The following is a 21,949-nucleotide window of genomic DNA, read 5'->3' as shown; positions in this document are numbered from 1 at the left end:
GTTGTGAGGAGTAGGCTTAAGGGATGGGAGATGAATGAATTAAGAAAATAAATTGCTGTTTCATATCAGGTTCCATGCCCAGCCTTGGATGTTAGGCATTGTTACATTTTTTCTGTGTAGAGTGTTCAGTCAAGGGCTGGATCTACACAGCTATAAAAAAGAAAACCACTATGAAAAGAAACGCTATAAAAGCTCACAATGGAAATGATCGTTGACTTCAGATTTCTGCTCTATAGCGCCATCTGGTGTGACTTTTTATAACACATTTATAATGTTATAATTGATGAGTGTAGCTGAGTCCAAGAAGAGGAGAGGGTAGAGAACGTAAGAATCCCAGGGCAGTTGAAATATTCATCCCTGAAATACACACTTCAACAACATTCGGCTAGTTAATGCCAAATTATAAAAATGATGAGTCAGTGTAGGCAGATTTTTGGAGGACAAGGCTGCCAGTGCTATTATCCTCCCGTTCAGGTGTTAGAAGCCCAAAGCATGAGCTGTACTGAGTAACACTGTGCGGGCTGAGTAGGGATACGAGAGAAATTAAATCCAGTTTTGCATTTGAAGGTTAACCTACTTAATTTGCACTTTCTTGAAACAGTAATATGTGCGCCAAAACATCACCACCTTTTGACATTTGCACTTCGCCAGATTTTACAGTGCGGTTCTCCAGCCAATCAATGTGTCCAAATGATGTATGCGAATTTTGCATTTCTGCAAAGCGTGCATGTAAATGCCTATATCAAGGCAAGCAGCACATGAAAGTGTATTACATGTTCCAGAAACATGTCTATTAGGCAAAATTGCTCACAAACCTGAAAACTGAAATGCTGATGAATTTTCATGAGGACTTTTAATAATAGTAATAATAATACTAATAATAAATGCAAAGTGATTTGGAAATGTGGAGAATGGAAAATGAAAAACTGAAAGAAACTTAAATGGACAGATCTGTCCGTCTCTAGTAAATTTTCTGGGGAGTGAGTATATTACAGATCATTGGATGACTGGTTTTGTTCCTAAAAGATACTCCTGTCCAGTAATGAGGCCACTGTTTTGGTTGCAAGAGAATTTCTACAGCAATCCAGGTGTTGGCAAGGGTTAAATCATGGGTAGGCAAACTAAGGCCAGCGGGTCGGATCCAGCCCAATCGCCTTCTAAATCCGGCCCGTGGCTTGAATTGGTAGCCAATGTGTATACAGCAATGTTATTTGGGACACGTGATTCCACCATGTTAAGGTTAAGGCACAATTGGGGGGGTGGCAATTGTATTTGGGGGGGGGGAGCGCAGAGTACTTCAGTATCCCAATCCAGAGGTGGGGAAAGTTCCTTAGAATACCTCCCCTGGTTGTCTCCCGTTCCATAGAAATGGTGGGATACAGGAGCAAAGTCGGAGTATGTTACTTGGGAAAGAGATGAATTGCAAGGAAGGGAAGTGTGTGGCAGCGGAAAGACCACTGTTTTGTTTTGTTTTAAATAATCTTTATTAGTTTTTCAATTGGATACTCCACATACACATATTGTATTACGTTTTACATTTATACTTGCTCTTCAGAGCTGACTTCCCTCCTTCCTTCTTCTGTTTTTTTATGTCACATATAATTTTATCGCATTATTTTCTTCCATTTTGTATATTGTTATTCATTTTCATTTATTTGTCCATAGTATATCCATAAACAAATAAGTCCTCATGTTTATACAATTCTTGTTGTCTGTCTGTTTTCATGTACAACTACTGTTTGTTATATTAGTTTCCTTATACATTTTGCTTATTATTTTCATTATCCATCCCTTTTCTTAATCTTTCCCGTTATGAGGTTTATTTCCAATTCTACTGGTTTCACTATTTCATCTCATCTTTCATATATACAACATAATTTTTTCCCATTCTTTTTGAAATGTTTCCTTGCCCTGTTGTTGAATTTTCCCTGTTAATTTGACTATTTCTGCATATTCCATTACCTTCTGCTGCCATTTAAACCACTGTGTTTTAGGTGTTGAAGGTCCCTGCTTGGATGTTTGCTCTCATTGGAAGCTGTGGTGGCCACCAACTTGAATGGATTAGACAATTTTATGGAGGAGAGCTCTCAATGCTGACCAGCCATGGTGGCAGTTCTCCTCCTCCACAGTTGAAGGGAGCGATGCTTTCAAATACCTGTTGCTGGAAGCCACAGGAGGGGTTTCTGTAGACCTTGTCAACACACCTTGCACCATTCATTTCTTGTTCTCTTCTTCCAGGGTTCACCAGGGCCCCCGGGTCCTGCAGGACCCCCAGGAACTGTTGGCTTGCAGGTAAAATAGGCCACCATTTTTATTTATTTTTAAATAAGTGTGGTGTAGTGGTTAAGAGCGGTAGTCATGTAATCTGGGGAACCGGGTTCGCGTCTCCGCTCCTCCACAAGCAGCTGCTGGGTGACCTTGGGCCAGTCACACTTCTTTGAAGTCTCTCAGCCCCACTCACCTCACAGAGTGTTTGTTGTGGGGGAGGAAGGGAAAGGAGAATGTTAGCCACTTTGAGACTCCTTAAAGGGAGTGAAGGTGGGATATCAAATCCAAACTCTTCTTCTTCTTCTTTATTCGTTTTCAATTAAAAACCTTCCAATTAATGACAAATCAATTCCAATCATACCGAATCGTTAAACAAAAAATACAGCCAATTAAACATTCCAAATTAAAATAAATAAATTCAAAAGGGGGCTTCAAACGTTCTGGATATCGAGAGATGTCCTTCATTTGTTTTCTGCTTTTCTTCCTTGTTGTTTTCCACTTTCATAGTTCCGATCTTAACCGCCCTTATCTTCGCCATCAACCACTGGTGTGCGACTCACTATCTTACTTAACATAGTCCATATATCTGTTATCCTGCAAGGGACAAAAAAATTATTCCATGTTGTTTTCCATTAGTTGTTTTTAAGACACAGTCCTCTGGGTAGTCCCTCCTTTTCACTCCAGCATCTCTTTTTTTACTCCAAATGCTCTGGGCATAGTTCTGCCCATAGTACTGCCCAGCTCACAAAAAATAGCCCCCGACTCTGATCTCTGTCTTTTCCCACCAAACAATGCCTTGGCCTGCATACCGCTTCCAGAATTTCATTTAATCCTGAGTTTTCTCAATAAATCAAAACTTTTCTTTCCTAGGGACCACGAGGGTTAAGAGGTCTGATTGGCCCCGTGGGGCCTGTTGGAGACAGGGTAAGTCCAGCTTCCTTTCCTCTTGACTCTTCTCAGACCCTTGCACCAAAGAAGGCTGTTCTCGAATCCAGCGCTTCTGTGTAACGTGTGAGTAAGAGTGGAAATTGATGTTGATTGACGTTGGAGAGAAATTGAGTTGAGAAACAAGATTAAGGGTACCGTATTTTTTGCCCTATACAGCGCACCGGCCCATAGGGCACACCTAGTTTTCGGGGGGGGGGAATCAAGGGGAAAAATATGATTCACCCCCCCCCCTGAAGCTCTGGGAGCAGAGGACAGGCTGCACGCAGCCTGTGCGCTACTCCAAGACCTTCTCCCTGCTTTTGCAGGAGGTGGCGGAATTCCTCCACCTCCCGCAAAAGCCCACAGGAGCCGCACGCGACTCCTGCAGGCTTTTCGACCAGGAGGGAGAAGGGACTGAAACGGCCAGTCAGTCCCTTGTCCCTCCTTGGGGAAAAGCCCCCAAGAGCGGCTCCTGCGGGCTTTTCTACAAGGTGCGCGGCTCCTGCGGGCTTTTCTACAAGGTGGGGGAGATGGGGGAATCCCCCCCGTTAGAAAAGCCAGCGGAAGCCGCGCAGACTTTAAAGAGCGCGCGGCTTCTGAATGCTTTTGCGGGAGGTGGGGGAATTCCCCCATCTCCCACAGAAGCCCACAGGAGGGAGAAGGGACTGACTCGGCCAGTCAGTCCCTTCTCCCTCCTTGGGGAGAAGGCCCCAAGAGCGCGCGGCTTCTGCGTGCATTTGCGGGAGGTGGGGGAATTACCCCATCCCCCACAAAAGCCCACAGGAGGGAGAAGGGACTGACTCGGCCAGTCAGTCCCTTCTCCCTCCTTGGGGAAAAGCCCCCAAAAGTGGCACGCTCCTTAAAGGCTGTGTGGCTCCTGCGGGCTTTTCGACGCAGCTTGTGGGGCTGGCGGTGGGGGGAAGCGCTGCTTTCCCCCACCGCCAGCCTCAAAGCCGGGTCGGGGAGCAGCGCTAAGGCGTCGCACGCCTTCCTGCTGCCACCCGAGTTTGTGGGGCTGGCGGTGGGGGGAAGCGCTACTTTTCCCTACCGCCAGCCTCAAAGAGCCGACTCTCCTGGCTTCAGCAAAAGCAACGCGAAGCCTCCGTTGCTATCGCTGAAGCCAAGGAGCCTGCATTCGCCCCATAGGACGCACACACATTTCCCCTTCATTTTTGGAGGGGAAAAAGTGCTTCCCATAGGGCAAAAAATACGGTACATATTGAAATAGGAATGTATTAGATAAAATGTAAAGAAATATACAATAATAAGAGTACATTCATTTGTAAAAGAAGGAATATACAACGAGATTGACAGGAAGTCTGTAGTGTTGGTACAAATATTATTTTGAAATGGCTTTATGTCTTTGTTTTTACTTTTTTCTTTCTTTAGCTACATAAATTTGGTATATAAACTTTGTATACATGTTGGAAAATATATTATAATATGCTCTGTAATATGATAATGTATACATATGTGACATAAGAACGTTAATTTTTAAAAAAGCAAAAAAAAGAGAGAGAGTGGAAATTGACCATGAGAAAGGTTCCCCTACTTCAGACCTTTCCTTGGCCTCTGATGCAACTAGGCCACCTTTGGCAAGCAGTTGCCTGTCAGTCTTCGCAGAATACTGGCTTACCTTGCAGGAGAGGTGGGGAACCTCAAGATCATGAGGCAAAGGCAGCCCCCCAGGATGGTCTGTTTCGCCCTTGGCTGTCTCACCAGCCTGTGCCTCTCGCCATGCCCACCTCAAGGGTTGCCCTTGCCTGGAATTGATTCATCCTTGATCGGGCATAACTGTCATTGAAAGTCTACTCAATATTTATCCAGAGTAGATTCCAATGTATAGTTCGCAGAGTGAAAACATAAACAGGTTGCAGGGTTCCCCAAAAATAGACCAGAGGCAATTAATATTCCATCCAGCAGAGCTTTACTGCTACTGAAGACAAATGAGCATCATGGTCACAAATCTAATATATTCAGGATTGGCACTGTCCATAAGAAATCCAGTTGCTGCAGACTTGATAAACTTAAAGGTACCCCTGACCATTAGGTCCAGTCGTGGCCGACTCGGGTTGCGGCGCTCATCTCGCTTTATTGGCCGAGGGAGCCGGTGTACAGCTTCCAGGTCATGTGGCCAGCATGACTAAGCCACTTCTGGTGAACCAGAGCAGAGCATGGAAACACTGTTTACCTTCCCGCCAGAGTGGTACCTATTTATCTACTTGCACTTTGACGTGCTTTTGAACTGCTAGGTTGGCAGGAGCAGGGACCAAGCAACGGGAGCTCACCCCGTCGTGGGGATTTGAACTGCCGTCCCTCTGATCGGCAAGCCCTAGACTCTGTGGTTTATACCACAGCGCCAACCATTTCCCTTAATAATAAACTTAGAACTTAACTTATAAGACTAAACCTTAACACTAAACATACTATGTACAGAACACCACACTAGAACAAAAGAGAGACGGAAAGAGAAAGTGAGTGAAACCCAGGGTCCTTTTGGCCTCTACTATTATCTCTACCTTGCAGAAGAGATAACAGAACCAGTTTAAACCATCTGTACTCAGCTTCTTTGAAGGAATAACCCAAAAAATAACAAACTTTCGGCTTGTTTCTTTCACACAGAGAAGCTTCCAGAAGCTTCCAGAACCCTCTTAAATCAATTAGAAAAGGAAAGATCTGTACACATCAGATCAATACTTTCTGTACTTTCTGTAAACTGGCAATAACACCTCTTTTTTATGTGGGTGGGTGTTGGAAGCTGCTGCTGAAGGTCAGAGAATGCATGAAAAGTTCTGTGTGCTTTCTTGTCCTTAATAATTTGCTTATTAAGGACAAGTCTCTCTTCTAGGCAAAGGTCTGACCAAGTTCATTTCTTGTTTTCAGGGAACAATTGGTTTCAGAGGACCTCCCGGCCTTCCGGGCCCCCCAGGAAAAGCGGTATGTGCCTCTTTTTATATTGCTAGGTTTCTCCCGTGGGTATTTCCAGATGTAACAAGGCCTATTTCTCTTCATTTTTTTACTATCAGCTGTGCACCCAGGGTTGCTCAGGAATTCTAAACAAAGAAACTTGTGCAGCTTGGAAACCAGTGGTTAAGATCAGTGCAGTTTTGAAAAGTTCAGCCCACCACCATAATTCAAGATGGTGTCCCGTTGCATCCAAACTGTTATGTACTGAGTTGAATAGGATCCAAAATGCAGCAGTCTGATTGGTCCTAGAACAATAGGATTCAGAATGCAGCAGTCTGATTGGTCCTAGAACAATAGGATTCAGAATGCAGCAGTCTGATTGGTCCTAGAACAATAGGACCCAGAATTCAGCAGTCTGATTGGTCCACAGGAGGCACCCAATCCAGCTCCAGGTGGAAGTGAATCCGCAACCTGATTGGCCTACAGGAGAATCCCAGAATTAGCCAATCACGTGGGGCCCATTGTGTAAATAATGTATATAAAGCAGACCTTCTGGGGGAACTTCCATTCCTCCTCACCACTATGAGCTGAATAAAGAACATGAAATCCACTCTCAACTTTGAGTATATTTCACAAACGTAGATGAAAACCTGCTCCTTGATCTCAGGAACCGTCGTGCAGAGTTTGGTTACAAGATCTTAAAAGCTGCACAGAGAACAGACAAGCAACTTTCTGAAATACGGAGTAGATTTGAGTGTTTGGTGGTTGTTTTTTGACAGGACAGTGCCCTCTCTAGGCAGCATTGAGAACTTTGCAATTCTAGCAAGCAAAGATCCAGAAAAGGGAAAACTTCAAGAAAAGGGGAATCAAAAGAAAAACTCAGCAGAGCAAGCAACAAATATTGCTGCTCTATTTGGGACACCCCTATTTTGGCTTAATAAATCAAGATATGAACATGATTTCTGCCCGCGCATATAAGCCCCTTTGCTCTTCTCTGACTACAGTGCTGAAGTCTCCAATTAGCCATCATTTCCAGGTTCCTGCAAACTCAGAAAATGTGGTTTCCAGCTTCAGAATAAGCCAAGATCCTAAAAATACTTCAAAATGTGGTTTAGGGAACCTGGCTTCTTCCAAAGCTGGTAACCATAGTTTCCTGGTTTGGCTGAAATGTGAAACTATGTTTAATTGGAGAGATCTTGCTTTTTCTGCATATTATTAAGCCAATATATGGTCCCCTGAACATGAGCAAGAATGGGTGGTGAACCTAAACCATATACTATTCAGACAGAAAGATAAATTCAACTTCATCATACAACTTGAATAAATTTAAATTTAGAGGTTCCTTATTTTTGCTAAATGAAATGAATGGGGGAGAAAAGTTTTGAAAACCACATCCACTAGTGGAACAGGAATGAATGAAAATATGACACTTTTTTATGGAAATGGTTTAATAGAGCATATGGGGAGGTAAAGGGGTAAAGGGGACCCCTGACCATTAGTTCCAGACGTGACCGACTTTGGGGTTGCAGTGCTCATCTCGCTTTATTGGCCGAGGGAGCCGGCGTACAGCTTCCGGGTCATGTGGCCAGCATGACTAAACCACTTCTGTCAAACCAGAGCAGCGCACGGAAACGCCGTTTACCTTCCTGCCGGAGCGGTACCTATTTATCTACTTGCACTTTGACATGCTTTCAAACTGCTAGGTGCGCAGGAGCAGGGACCGAGCAACGGGAGCTCACCCCGTCGTGGGGATTCGAACCACCAACCTTCTGATCAGCAAGTCCTAGGCTCTGTGGTTTAACCCACAGCGCCACCCACTTCCCAGAGCATATGGGAGCTGGAGCCAAATCTCTCCATGGTTGGAATAGCAGAACATCAATGGGACTTAAATTTAAGTGGGTCTACTTTTAAGCATGAAAATCGGGGTCCACTCCATAATATTCCTTTTTAAAAAATGCATGTAGCCAAAGAATGCTGCAGATAAATTGCATTTGGCACATAAAATAAATCAAAAAATGTGAGTATATATGTTTTAAACTAGCACAAGATTCAAAATGGGATCCTAAAAAGACATTTTCTATGATAAATTCTTTTAAGATATTTTTACATAAGTTTGGGTCACAGGGGCTTGTCACCAATTCGAGACTGGACAAGTAGGAATGAAACAAAAGGATGCAAAATCTTGAAAGACCAGGGAGCATAGATAATCCTGTCTCTCCTTGAATAGACACATATTTGCTTGCAGATGCGTCTTTCTCCCCAGACTTCATGTTTCCAGAGCATATTGGTTGGCTTTCACACAACTTAATAGTAGTGTATGCTCTGGTTATCTCCCGCTTGGACTACTGCAATGTGCTCTACATGGGGCTACCTTTGAAGGTGACCCGGAAACTAAGAATGCAGCAGCTAGACTGGTGACTGGGGGCGGCCGCCAAATCCACATAACACCGGTCTTGAAAGACCTACATTGACTCCCAATTGGCTTCCGAGCACAATTCAAAGTGTTGGTGCTGACCTTTAAAGCCCTAAACGGCCCCGGTCCAGTATATCTGAAGGAGCGTCTCCACCTCCATCGTTCTGCCCGGACACTGAGGTCCTGCGCCGAGGGCCTTCTGGTGGTTCCCTCACTGCGAGAAGCCAAGTTACAGGGAACCAGGCAGAGGGCCTTCTCGGTAGTGGCACCCGCCCTGTGAAACGCCCTCCCACCAGATGTCAAAGAGAATAACAACTACCAAACTTTTAGAAGACATCTGAAGGCAGCCTTGTTCAGGGAAGCTTTTAATGTTTGATGTATTACTGTATTTTAATATTTGGTTGGAAGCCGCCCAGAGTGGCTGGGGAAGCCCAGCCAGATGGGCGGGGTATAAATAAATTATTATTATTATTATTATTATTATTATTATTATTATTATTATTAATGTGTGAAAATGGCCCGGGCCATTGCAAAATAGAATGACAAAAGGCTTTTTCTGCTTTTTCATTTCAGGGGCCTCGTGGAGATCGGGGTCCTCAGGGGTTCCGGGGACCCAAAGGCGATACTGTAAGTACATTTCTATTTTTTACTATACTTACTAATACCACCATCATCATTATTTATATTATTTCTATGTATGTGTTGTTTTACTTAACATTACCTTTTTCCATTAAGAGTTTTGTTCCACTGCCTATATTTGAAAGGTGCTGGAGCGCAGAGAGAACTAGGACGACAAGAAATGTTAAAACATCAAAAGAATAATTACTAAGAGAAATGGCTCTTGTGTCTCACGGAGAATGACACAGCCTTTAAGGCTCCACTGCATTCTCTAAGTTTTGCTAGTGCTGTAAGGAAGACTTCTGAAGGAAGAATAAAAAAATTCCTTCAAGTAGCACCTTAAAGACCAACTAAGTTAGTTCTTGGTATGAGCTTTCGTGTGCATGCACACTTCTTGTGTATCTGAAGAAGTGTGCATGCACACAAAAGCTCATACCAAGAACTAACTTAGTTGGTCTTTAAGGTGCTACTTGAAGGAATTTTTTTATTTTGACTATGGCAGACCAACACGGCTACCTATCTGTTTCTGAAGGAAGATTCCTTTCAGCATTCACCCCTCTCTTTGTTTTATTTATTTATTTTATCTTTCGTTTATTGAATTTATATACCGCCCTATACCCGGAGGTCTCAGGGCGGTTCACGGAAAAGATCACAATATATAAAATCAAAATAAATACAATAACCCAATAACATCCCTCCGCAAAATAGAGCCACTTTTTAAAAGGGCATAGGATGTAAATCGGATCAGCCAAAGGCCTGGTTAAAGAGGAACGTTTTTGCCTGGTGCCTAAAGGTGTATAATGAAGGCACCAGGCAAACTTCCCTGGGGAGAGCACTCCACAGACGGGGAGCCACTGCAGGGAAGGCCCCGTTCTTGTGTTGCCACTCTCTGGACCTCTCGAGGAGGAGGCACATGAAGAAGGGCATCAGAAGATGATCTCGGGGCCCGGGTAGGTTCATATGTTTTGATGATACTTCATTGGCCACAAGTAATGCTTGTTAAGAGTTTTTTTGCTCTCTGCTCCTAGGGCAGACCAGGACCCAAAGGAACGCCAGGAACTGCTGGACCCTTAGGAGAACCTGTAAGTCTTGCTGTCATCGTTAACATGAAGCTATTTTTGGTGCTAAGTTCATAGCAAGGGAACGTGCGTGCCCTGTTTGGTAGAGATATGGTGACCCTGAAGCTCAAGATATTACTTTTATTGAACAGGATTTGCATGCCACTTAATCATCTAAATCCTGAGTCACAGTTTCAGGAGACGTGAAATGTGTCTCTCAGTATGGTGACTAGCATTCTCGTTTTCTCTTAGTCCCTGTTTGCACTATGCATTTAAATCAGTGTCATACCGCTTTAAACAGCCATGCCTCCACACCCCCAATAATCCCAGCAACTGTAGTTTCTTAAGGGTGCTGAGAGTTGTTAGGTGACCCTCTGTTCCTTTCACTGAACTACAATTCTCAGAGTTCAGACTGGCCCTTAAACCACTCTGAGAACTGTAGCTCTGTGAGGGTAAGTAGGGGGTCTCTGAATAACTCTCAACACCCTTCAGTTACCAGGGTTCTTTGGGGGATGCCTGTTGAAAAAGGAACGATACAGCTTTAAACACATAGTGCAGATGGAGCCTAACTTACTGGTGTTATAAGAATGCTAAGGTCTTATATAACGTATTTTTCGCCCTATAGGATGCACTTTTCCCCCTCCAAAAATGAAGGGGAAATGTGTGTGCGTCCTATGGGGCGAATGCAGGCTTTCGCTGAAGCCTGGAGAGCGAGAGGGGTCGGTGCGTACGGACCCTTCTTGCTCTCCAGGCTTCGGGCAGCTCTCCGCAAGCCTTGGGAGCCCGGTGCGACTTCCCACCGGGCTCCCAAGGCTTGCGGATAGCAGCCTGTTCTGGGGGCTGGGGGGGAAATAATTTTTTTTCCTCCCCCCCCCAAAAAAAACCTAGGTGCGCCCTATGGGCCGGTTCCCCCCCAAAGGGCGAAAAAGACAGCATATACCAGTATATATATGGAATAAATGTTCATAAATGTACAAGGCAAACACAGATGCATAAATATAGTGTCTGAAACAGTACAGGAGAGCAATCCTGAAGCCATTTTGACTCTCCCAAATTGACCTCAAATATTTATCTGCAAGGAGAAAGAAAATGGGGGAATACTCTGGTTTCTCTTCAGATCGAAAGAAAATGGGGAAAGCTTTCCAGTTGTCTTTGGACTGTAGGGACTTACACCTCCCTGTAAATACAGTCTGGCAAGTATCTGTTAAGCTGAGCACAGTATCAATATGCGCAAGAGATTCAGGAACTAAGTATTGACCATCTCCAAGGAATGGCCAGGCTACCCAGAAAAGGCAATCAGATACAGTGGTGCCCCGCAAGACGAAAAACTCGCTAGACGAAAGGGTTTTGCTGTTTTTGAGCTGCTTCGCAAGACGAATTTCCCTATGGGCTTGCTTCGCAAGACGAAAACGTCTTGCGTTTTTTGCAAGTTTGTTTCCTTTTTCTTAACACCGTTAATACAGTTGCGACTTGACTTCGAGGAGCAACTCATAGAACGCGGTGTGGTAGCCTTTTTTGAGGTTTTTGGTGATTTTTGAAGCTTTTCCAAAACTTTTCCGACACCGTGCTTCACAAGACGAAAAATTCGCTAGACGAAAAAACTCGTGGAACGAATTAATTTCGTCTTGCGAGGCACCACTGTATGGCATTATCAGGTATCCTGGCAGACAGGAGAGAAGCAACACGCTCAAATTTCTGCTGGGGACCACCTCTTTCTGTGATGTATGTATGATGTTTTTTGGGGGGTGGTCTTGAGCTACAGGGTAGGCAATTTCAAAAGTCTGTATAAGAGCTTGCACACCAATGTTCTGGGTTCCTCTCCCTCCCTCCCTGCGTGGGGGGAATGGGGGAATCCTGTTGCAACAGTTTAATAAAGATCAGGCTTACTAGCTGTTTTGCTTCTCAACATTCTCTGGTTGGCCTCTGCTATTTTCTCCTACCGATAGAGAACCTACTTAAGGACTCTATACGGGCTCTTGGATACCCCATAAGGGAAAAAGGAGCAGTTCTTTCTTTTAACACTGGTAATTTATCCTGAGAGGCGAGGGCGCTGCACTTAAAGGCAGAACTAAACAATTAAGGGTCTTGGGTGGACAGGGGTATCTGTGATGTTTATTTAATTCCACGCCGCCGCCGCCCCCCCCCCCCCCACTTAAACATGGTGTCCTCCACTATTTCAGGGCATGCCTGGAAAAGATGGAAGAGATGGGACTCATGGACTCGATGGTGAGAAGGTTTGTAGTCCTGTTTACGAACCCTGTCAAAGTATGCACAAAGCACATAGTTTAACGTTTTCCCCTCTCCTCTTCCTGCAAATTCCTGTATGTTCTAATTGTTATTGGTGCAAAATACCTTTGATTTACGGTTGCCAATCTAAGCAATACACATTACCATGCGCAATTTCGTATCTGTAACAATTGCAATGATTTTGGTATATATTTGTCAGTTTATTCAGAAATGCTTATCTGAGCGTTTGTTGTTGTTTTCTTCTTATTTTTTGCGTAATGCTTGCTCATCATATGCTTGAATGAAAACAAAGGTATATCATGTTAAACAGTTCAAAGGTGGAAATTAATAAAACTAAGTTTGTCCGTCCGTCCCCCCCCAAGAAAAAGGACATAAAGAAAATCTGTTGAAAAGCAGCATCCAAGGCATAAAGAACTGCTTTGCTGGATCAGGCCCAAAGGCTACCAAGTCCAGCCTCCTTTTCTTAAGGTGGCCAGTCAGACATCTGTGGAAAACCCCCTGGCCATTCTTTTATGCTTCCTGGCCACTTCCCACCCCACTGCCCCAGAGATCAGGGCTCTGTGCGCCACATGGAGCCATCACACACTCCTTGAAGTAGACTGCTGCCCCTGGTGTAGCCAGGACATTGCCTTGTTGCTGGTGTAGAAATAAGATTCAGTAACATGTACAAAAATGTATTATGCAATTGCTTTGCCAAAATGTGTATATTGGGGGGGGGGGTACATTTAAAGATGTGTATACAGTGGTACCTCGGGTTACATATGCTTCAGGTTATGGGAGCTTCAGGTTACAGGCACTTCAGGTTTCAGACTCCACTAACCCAGAAATAGTACCTTGGGTTAAGAACTTTGCTTTAGGATGAGAACAGAAATCGCACAGTGGAAGCAGGAGGCCCCATTAGCTGAAGTGGAACCTCAGGTTAAGAACAGTTTCAGGTTAAGAACAGACCTCCAGAACGAATTAAGTTCTTAACCCGAGGTACCACTGTATTGGCAGAAACATGCTGATGAATTTTCGTGAGGACTCCTTTTTTAAAAAAAAAAGCAAGCTGATACGGAAATAGGGAGAACTGCACATCAAGTTGGATAAATGAAAAACTCAGTATTTTACTTACTTGATTCGTATTTTTTGTAGTCACTATTTTACTATATTGTGGGGGAAAATTATTTAAAATCTGAAGGAAGGGAGGAAGGGGTAGGATATTTTTGAAGCTTAGAAAAGGGAAAATAAAAAACCGAGAAAAACAGAAATTAATAGATTCTCCCATCTCTAACTCATGTTCACATAGCACAGCTGCCACCAGCCTTTAAAACCCCACTTATTTTCTAAGATTGTATTCAATGGTTCTACTGTGTGGTGCCAGTTTACTGTCATTAAGTAAACTCTTGGCTTGAAATGAACCCCAAACCCCAAAAGAAAAAGAAAGGGCAATATTCTACAGAAGTGTACAATGGGCTGAACTGCTGGACCCTCTTTTAAATTTCTCTGCTGATGTTAATGCTCCAATAGGCTGAACAACCCGCACACCCACATTATTTTGCATTTTACAGGGTGATGCAGCTCGCTTTGGTGTTCCTGGAGAAAAAGGGCCAAATGGACTTCCTGTGAGTATTCTTCCACAGAAAACATCTTCGTGGGGGGAACAATTTATATATTTATTACATTCGTCCAAGGAGTTTGAGGTGTTGTATATGTATGTCCAACCACATCAACAGCTTGGGTAGGGCTGCCGACCATTTCCTGCTTTCTAGAACACTCAGTGGTGAATTTAATTCTCTGTTGCTTCCATGTTTTCTGACACTGATGACTCTCCCCTTCAGGGACTACCTGGAAGACCTGGAACTAAAGGCGAAAAGGGTCAACCAGTAAGTAAGGCCTTTTATTTAACGTCCTTGGAAGTATGTGAGTTGCTTTAAGCCGGGGTGTTTACTCTGTCATGGATACTCTTTGCCACCAAAGGTTGTCCTGGGTCGCCACCTGTCGGTAAGACCACCACAGCATCTCCTCAGCTTTGCTCACCTGTATTTGACAGCTAGCCTGGGGGTCTGTCCCCCATCTGACTGGGTGGCGAACTTTTGCAAATGGAAACGCAGACTTAATGGAACGCCCTGGTCACTTTTCATTCTCTGTCCTCCGGTAGGGCGTTCCGGGAGAGATGGGAGGAACCGGTCCTTCAGGAGAGCCAGGTATACCTGTACGTATCTCATCCATGCATGCTCCATGCTTGTCGATAACACTCATCCTTCCAGGTTGCTCTGCTTCACTGTTGATGACGAGCTCAGAGCCATCTTCATTCCCTCTGTTTCTGACATACAGATTGCAGGTGCAGGTCCAAAACGGCTCTGCCCGCACATGAGAGAGAGAGAGAGAGAGAGAGAGAGAGAGAGCGAGCGCTATCAGTTCTCCTGAGGCTTACTGAGTGCAACAAAATCTCTAGGGGAAAGACCGAAAAGGGGGCAAGGAACCAGCAAACTCAGCAATGGCTGTGTTCAATGAAAGGTTGACTCACGGTTTCTGGGGTGAGGGACAGAAGATAAGACAGAAAACCATGTGTTGGCAGGAGAATTAGAAGTGGAATAGAGAATTCTGGTTTCCTTGGAACACCCTGAGCAGGACAGACGCCACACTGCAAAATTTTGCAACCATTTGAGCTCAGAACCCTTGTAGATCTATTGCAAACCTCCCTGAGATCCACCAGCAGATAGATCTCCATGTGGGTCCGTCCCGCCCACACCTGACACAGAACAACGGCTTTGAATAGCGGGACTGGATTGTTTGCAAATGTACCACATATGACCTTCTGTTATTTTTCTCAGGGAGATCGTGGGATCCCTGGGGAGAGAGGCGACCCTGGTCCAAGGGGATCTTCTGTAAGTAACCAGTAATCCCGTTTAAAAGCATTATTGCTCATCTTAGTCACATGCTAAACTTCCATCGAGGTGGAGTCCATCTCCTTTCGCCCCAGAATACACCTGTCCTGTGCTCTCTGTGACTGCGATTCCTACCCAGTGCTTACCAAAATTAAGTTAAGAGTAGAAAGGATAATGGATGGTGAACTTTTCAACATCTGCCTGTCAATTGCCTTCCTCTTAAAATATCACAGCATTTAGAAGCCACTTTAATTTGGAGTCTTCAGCTCATGGTAAATATTTGTTTTCATTTTGCATCTAATGAGCTCTAGCAATTGACTCACAGCAGGCAGTATGTTTGTGTGTTTTAAATCTCTTTCTTCTCTTTTATTTGATCAAAATCGCGCACACAGGGCATCTTAGCTGATTTCTTGCGAGTGCCTTGGGCCAGTCATCAAGCAGCAGAATAAGGCATTTCCACGGGGAAGGAAATAAGCTGGAAAACCATACTCCTTACTCATAATTATAAAGCGAAGGAATAAAAGGGTAACTGGAGAACTGCGAGAAAATAACAGGAAAACTGTATGTGGTGATGGTTGCTTGAGAAGCACGTTCTACCCTAAGGGCTCTTGCAGACAACCTGTTTATTGAGGACACACCCTGATTTGCTTGCAAGGCAAATTGAACAATGTTGGCTCTTTACTGAGCATTTATTCCAACTTGTAGATGCTGCCACATTGTCATCCACAAGGCATTTTTTTCATCACTTTCCTTATTGCAAGAATTTTGATCTTTTGGGGAAGCGACTTTCTTGTGCAAAAACTCCCAACTGACTACAGTTACACAACGTGCATTGTTGATTTGTGATGGAATCCCATCTGAAAATAGTGAAAGTCTCAAAGTGCGCTCAGATTGTTTCCTACCCAGGGCAGAGAGGATGCTCAAATTCCATGTATTGTTCTTCCACGGTGCTCCTCAAATTCTTCCAAAGTTGCCTCCGGCCTGACAGCATTCTGCAGCAGGGAATTCAAACACATCAGTTTAGGTTTGCACAATGGATTGAAGCATTCTTTCACCCTGGTGCAACAAATCCACTTTTTAAAAAAAGAAAGATGGCAAACTTTTTGTGGATAGGAAATACAGTGGTACTTCGGGTTACATACGCTTCAGGTTACATACGCTTCAGGTTACAGACTCTGCTAACCCAGAAATAGTGCTTCAGGTTAAAAACTTTGCTTCAGGATAAGAACAGAAATCGTGCTCCGGCGGCACGGCAGCAGCAGGAGGCCCCGTTAGCTAAAGTGGTGCTTCAGGTTAAGAACAGTTTCAGGTTAAGAACGTACCTCCGGAACGAATTAAGTACTTAACCCGAGGTACCACTGTACACTGAAAAGGTGTAAGAGGGTGTGAACGGTGTGAATGGCTGATAGGAAAGTTTGTAACCACCAAGCAAGTAAGTCAAGATAAATTCAGGATGATGGCTTTGTCGTTGTGTAAACTCTGCAGAAACAAATCAGAACATTTCTTTTTTAAATATTAAATTTGCTGATGTTTTATTGCTTTTCAAAAAAATTAACGAATATACATCAAATTAATTTAAATTTAATACATATTTAAAAGTTGATCTCCCACCTTTTCTTACACTTGTGTCCTTCTCCCTCTCTCGCTGCATTATAAAACATATTTTTATCTACTTGCCAATTTATTACTTAAGATCATTTTCCATCGGCTGTGCATATTTCAATCCCTGCCCTTCCTTTTATTGACTATATTTCCCATAGAAAACCAAATTACTCTTCACTTTGCCAAACCATAGAAATAATCCATATTAAAAACTTTCCTTTCCTTTCACCTTACTAGCGCAAAGTTCTGATCATTGTTGGTACAAATTTCATTGATTTTCTTCTTCCAAAGCTTTAGTCTATTTAAAAAACCCTTTGGGCGTGCTCTTTTTTCCATTGTTGCCATAAATAAATTTGTAAACTGCCCTTGATCTGCAGATCTTAGAGCCAGTGTGGTGTAGTGGTTAAGAGCGGAAGACTCGTAATCTGGGGAACCGGGTTTGCGTCTCCATTCCTCCACATGCAGCTGCTGGGTGACCTTGGGCTAGTCACACTTCTCTGAAGTCTCTCAGCCTCACTCACCTCACAGAGTGTTTGTTGTGGGGGGAGGAAGGGAAAGGAGAATGTTAGCAGCTTTGAGACTCCTTCGGGTAGTGATAAAGCGGGATATCAAATCCAAACTCCTCTTCTACTCTTCTCCTTCTTCTGTTCACGACATAAATGCTCCATAATAATCTGACCTCCATGTAAGCTCTGTGTGAGCAAATCAGAATGATTGTTCGATAAACAAGTTGTCTGGAGGATTCCCAAGGGAGAACACTGTTGTAGGGAAGACCATGACCATGAGATGACTGGGCCTGCTCCTGTCCAGAGCAACTTCAAGGCCTGTCATTTTCTACCTTCCTAGGGTATTTTATCTTCAAGCTGAGTGGGAGAGCCCTCTTTGGAGATTTCTGCTCGCCCCAAGCATCGCAAAGTGGTCATGCTGCCACAAATACCCATAGCTGTCAACTTACAGATTTGAAAATAAGGGACCAGCAGCCTCGAAAATAAGGGATCAGCAGCCAAAATAAGGGATTTTGCTTAGCTTATACATAAATCCGGCACTGATGGAGCCATGCTGCTTTTGCAGTTATGAAAGAGTTATGAAAGGGATGCAGAGGGGGAAATCACTACATTAAGATGCTGCACTGGTTGGAGGGTATGCTAAGCAGCACGCCGGGGCTGCCGTCGTCCTGGTGCGAGGAGTTCCATCGGACCTTCACCACCCGAGAGAGAGGGAAGGAGGGAGAGAGACTCTCACCCATGCCACCTGCAAGCCCGGCATGAGGTGGTTGCGGAGCCGTGGCAGCCGCTGAAGCGCCACCCTTCTGCGTCCCTCCCCATCCCCTCCTCCTCCTCCTCCCTCAGGCTGCCTCCTCAGCTGCCGCTGCCACCTCCGGCTTCCCCTAGCAGCACGGCGGAAGTCTCACAAGAGAGGGGCTGCTTGCCCACCCGCCGCCACCTGTCTCCTCATGATGCGCCCCTGAGAGGGAAAAAGGAGAGACGGAGACGCGGCAGCTCGTGTGCGCTCTCTCGCGCATGGTGGAGGACCCCGAGCCGCTACTTCCCTCTTGAGCCGGGCGAGCATGAAACCCGGGAAATTTAAGGGACATCATCAATAAGGGACAGCAGCGGGACATGGCGCTGGGATAAGGGAGTTTCCCGCCAAATAAGGGACGGTTGACAGCTATGCAAATACCATTTCTTTCCTTTTCAGGGACCAATTGGTTTGCAAGGCCCCATGGGAGCACCAGGTGTGAGAGGGTTTCAGGTGAGTCCATTAAGCAACAGCAACAACTTAGCACACAGCTGAGGAAGCTTCTCTGCATCGTGGACTTCAAGAGATAAGTGGGGCACAATTGGGGAAGCTATCTTATGAGAACAGTTGGGTAGAGGGGATATTCTATGCTAGTCCTGCTCAGAGTAGACTTATTATGCAGAGTAATTGTTGGCTATTTGCAGATTAGTTGCGCTGCAGAAGGCGTGCTGGGGAGACCACACATTACAAGGAACGCAAAAGTAACTTTTGCTAGGTTTTAATAACAAAAACAAAAACTCCTTTTACAATATATCAGTAAGCATGACCCATCCACCAGGGTACTGAGAGAGCTAGGTACTGCTCTTTATATACTATAAAAGGTAAAGGGACCCCTGACCATTAGGTCCAGTCGTGGCCAACTCTGGGGTTGCGGCGCTCATCTCGCTTTACTGGCCAAGGGAGCCGACGTACAGCTTCCGGGTCATGTGGCCAGCATGACTAAGCTGCTTCTGGCGAACCAGAGCAGCGCACGGAAACGCCGTTAACCTTCCCACCTTTACCTATTTATCTACTTGCACTTTGACGTGCTTTCGAATGGCTATGTTGGCAGGAGCAGGGACCGAGCAACGGGAGCTCACCCCTTTGCGGGGATTCAAACCTTCTGATTGGCAAGTCCTAGGCTCTGTGGTTTAACCCACAGCACCACCCTTATATACTATACCCAGTAGTTTAATTAACATAACAGCACCTGCTATACTGCTTCACAGCTGTAAAACTAGGTCAAGTTATTTGCTCTGGCCCTTAAAGACATACACATCTTGTGGAACAATAATGAAAACTAAAAATTAAAGAAACCCTTCAGCATTCATAAGTATGACTAACTTAGGTTCATTGCTTTCAGTGGGTCTACTCTGAGTAGGAGTTGGTTGGATACAACCCTTTGACTTCACTCAAGGCCACATGCAACACAACAGAACATTTCCTCTCTTCCTCCTCACCCCTGGCAAATGCCTTTTAATCTTGGGTCCCTTCCAAGTGTGGCTGGATAAAAAAATTCCTTCCAGTAGCACCTTAAAGACCAACTAAGTTAGTTCTTGGTATGAGCTTTCGTGTGCATCTATGTATCTGAAGAAGTTTGCATGCACACGAAAGCTCATACCAAGAACTAACTTAGTTGGTCTTTAAGGTGCTACAGGAAGGAATTTTTTTTATTTTGACTATGGCAGACCAACACGGCTACCTATCTACTAAGTGTGGCTGGAGTTAGGGGTCAGTAAGATGGGGCAGCTGTCAGTGCTGTGACCCATTAAGGGCCCCCACAGACATAGGCTGCATATGCACCATGGGTGGAATTCAATGTGGGGAATTCATGAGTGGAATGAGGTCCACTTTCACAATGAGACTCCTCCCCATTCCCTCCATGGCCCCCAAACCTGCTTTGGGTTCCCCAAAATCCTCCAAAGCAGATTTAGGAGGCATGTGGGAGAGGGAGGAAAGGAAAGTCCCATTGCATGAGTGGACCTCTTTCCACTTGTGGAACATCTATGTTAAATCCCACCTCATACTTTTAAAGCACGTGGCTTCCCCCAGAGAATTCTGGGAACTGTAGTTTGCCCCCTTACAGATCTATCGTTCCCAGCACCCTTAATAATGCAGCACTGGCTTTGCTCCGTCAGTGCGTTTGCACCACGCTGACCTCCTCACCCTCTGAGTAAAAACCTCTTGCTGGGAAACCAGCATAGCAACTCCACCCGGTGACCTGCTTCTGTTGCTTTGTGGTAAAATGCCTTTGTTGCTTATTATTTTTTTTTTAGGGTCGTAAAGGGTCCAGTGGGGAGCCGGGCCTTCCTGGTCCCACCGGAATCCGTGGCGGGTCTGGTGAAAGGGTAAGAAAGAAGGAGCGTCTCCACCCCCATCATTCCCTCATTGCGAGAAGCAAAGCTACAGGGAACCAGGCAGAGGGCCTTCTTGGTGGTGGCGCCCGCCCTGTGGTGGTGGGCGCCCGCCCATCAGATGTCAAAGAGATAAACAACCACCTGACATTTAGAAGACATCTGAAGGCAGCCCTGTTCAGGGAAGTTTTTAATGTGTGACATTTTAATGTATTTTTAATATTTGTTGGAAGCCGCCCACAGTGGCTGGAGAAACCCAGCCAGATGGGCGGGGTACAAATAATAAATTATTATTATTATTATAAAGAAAGTGGGAAAGTTGAGAACAGCAGCCTACTTAACTTCACACAAAATAACAGCACTATTTTTGCTATGTAGGGTTGCCATATTAACATATCAACATGTGCGTAGACCTAAGTCCAATTAGATTCAATGATACTTATTCCCAGGTATACGTGCAGGGAAGGCTTGGTCTCAAGAGGCAGGGAGTTCCAAAGTTCCAAACGAAGCATCCCATAAGATAGGACAGGGAATGCTTCTTTCAAATGATGACATTGCTGTTGGGATGCATCCAAGGAAGCAGGGGCAATTGGCAAGCCCCCAGCTGTCCCCAGCCCACCGGCCGTAAGCCGGGCTATCTCCAGTCCTTGGATCAGCATGAAACTGTGATCCACAGCTTCAGAAGCCTTCAAAAGCTAGAGCAGGCAACACTCAGCAGAGTAAACAACACTGCGCAACAGAAGTGGCAGGAGACGGTTGTGAGCATACATCAGGACAAAGGAAAAACGTGTCTCCTCCCTTCGTGTCTAAGAGCAAGCAGCATAAGCAAAAGCTAAACACAAAACGGAAGTTCCCAGCAAGCTGTGCTGGAATGTAAACAGGCATGTGACACACAACAGTCATACCTTGTTCCTCTTAAGGTAGAACAGAATATTCTAACAATTGCAACACCTGCCTGCATCGTGTGGGGTTTCTCCTCTGCGGACGTTCTGCCTGCAGAGTGATGCGCGGCAAAACCCACCTCCTTGCTGCAGGTGAAGCTCTTTCTTGATAGCAAGTGAAGCACCTCACAGCTAGTGAGCAGAAGACTCAATTCCTGCTCGCTACAGTGCGGTCCAGAAGGCACCTCCTGTATGCACGTTTACAGGAGCTTTAAAACCCTAATTAAGCATTAGGGCTGCTCCCCCATCTCAATTGATTCAGTTTGGCCCTGTATACCTGAAGGAGCATCTCCACCCCCATCGTTCAGCCCCGACACTGAAGTCCAGCTCCGAGGGCCTTCTGGCAGTTCCCTCCCTGTGAGAAGTGAAGCTACAGGGAACCAGGCAGAGGGCCTTCTCAGTAGTGGCACCCGCCCTGTGGAACGCCCTCCCACCAGATTTCAACTATCTGACTTTTAGAAGACAT

At 45.0% G+C, this 21,949-nt stretch overlaps 1 protein-coding gene across 2 annotated transcripts in view; it reads left to right on the top strand.

The window, feature by feature from the left end:
* The window catches only part of COL9A3 (collagen type IX alpha 3 chain), a 69,864-nt gene that overhangs the window by 34,789 nt on the left and 13,126 nt on the right, over positions 1-21,949 (top strand). For both annotated transcript variants that reach the window (XM_081196204.1, XM_081196203.1), the window contains 12 exons: positions 2,239-2,292; positions 3,139-3,192; positions 6,079-6,132; positions 9,089-9,142; positions 10,162-10,215; positions 12,372-12,425; positions 13,989-14,042; positions 14,259-14,303; positions 14,579-14,632; positions 15,255-15,308; positions 18,609-18,662; positions 20,465-20,536. In XM_081196204.1, coding sequence (XP_081052330.1) covers positions 2,239-2,292; positions 3,139-3,192; positions 6,079-6,132; positions 9,089-9,142; positions 10,162-10,215; positions 12,372-12,425; positions 13,989-14,042; positions 14,259-14,303; positions 14,579-14,632; positions 15,255-15,308; positions 18,609-18,662; positions 20,465-20,536 — 657 coding nt within the window. The remainder of the gene's footprint in view (positions 1-2,238; positions 2,293-3,138; positions 3,193-6,078; positions 6,133-9,088; positions 9,143-10,161; positions 10,216-12,371; positions 12,426-13,988; positions 14,043-14,258; positions 14,304-14,578; positions 14,633-15,254; positions 15,309-18,608; positions 18,663-20,464; positions 20,537-21,949) is intronic.

The sequence above is a fragment of the Podarcis bocagei genome (assembly GCF_964188305.1).
Source record: "Podarcis bocagei genome assembly, chromosome: 5".
NCBI classification, from domain to species: Eukaryota; Metazoa; Chordata; class Lepidosauria; order Squamata; family Lacertidae; genus Podarcis; species Podarcis bocagei.
This window is presented reverse-complemented; position numbering and strand designations above follow the sequence as displayed.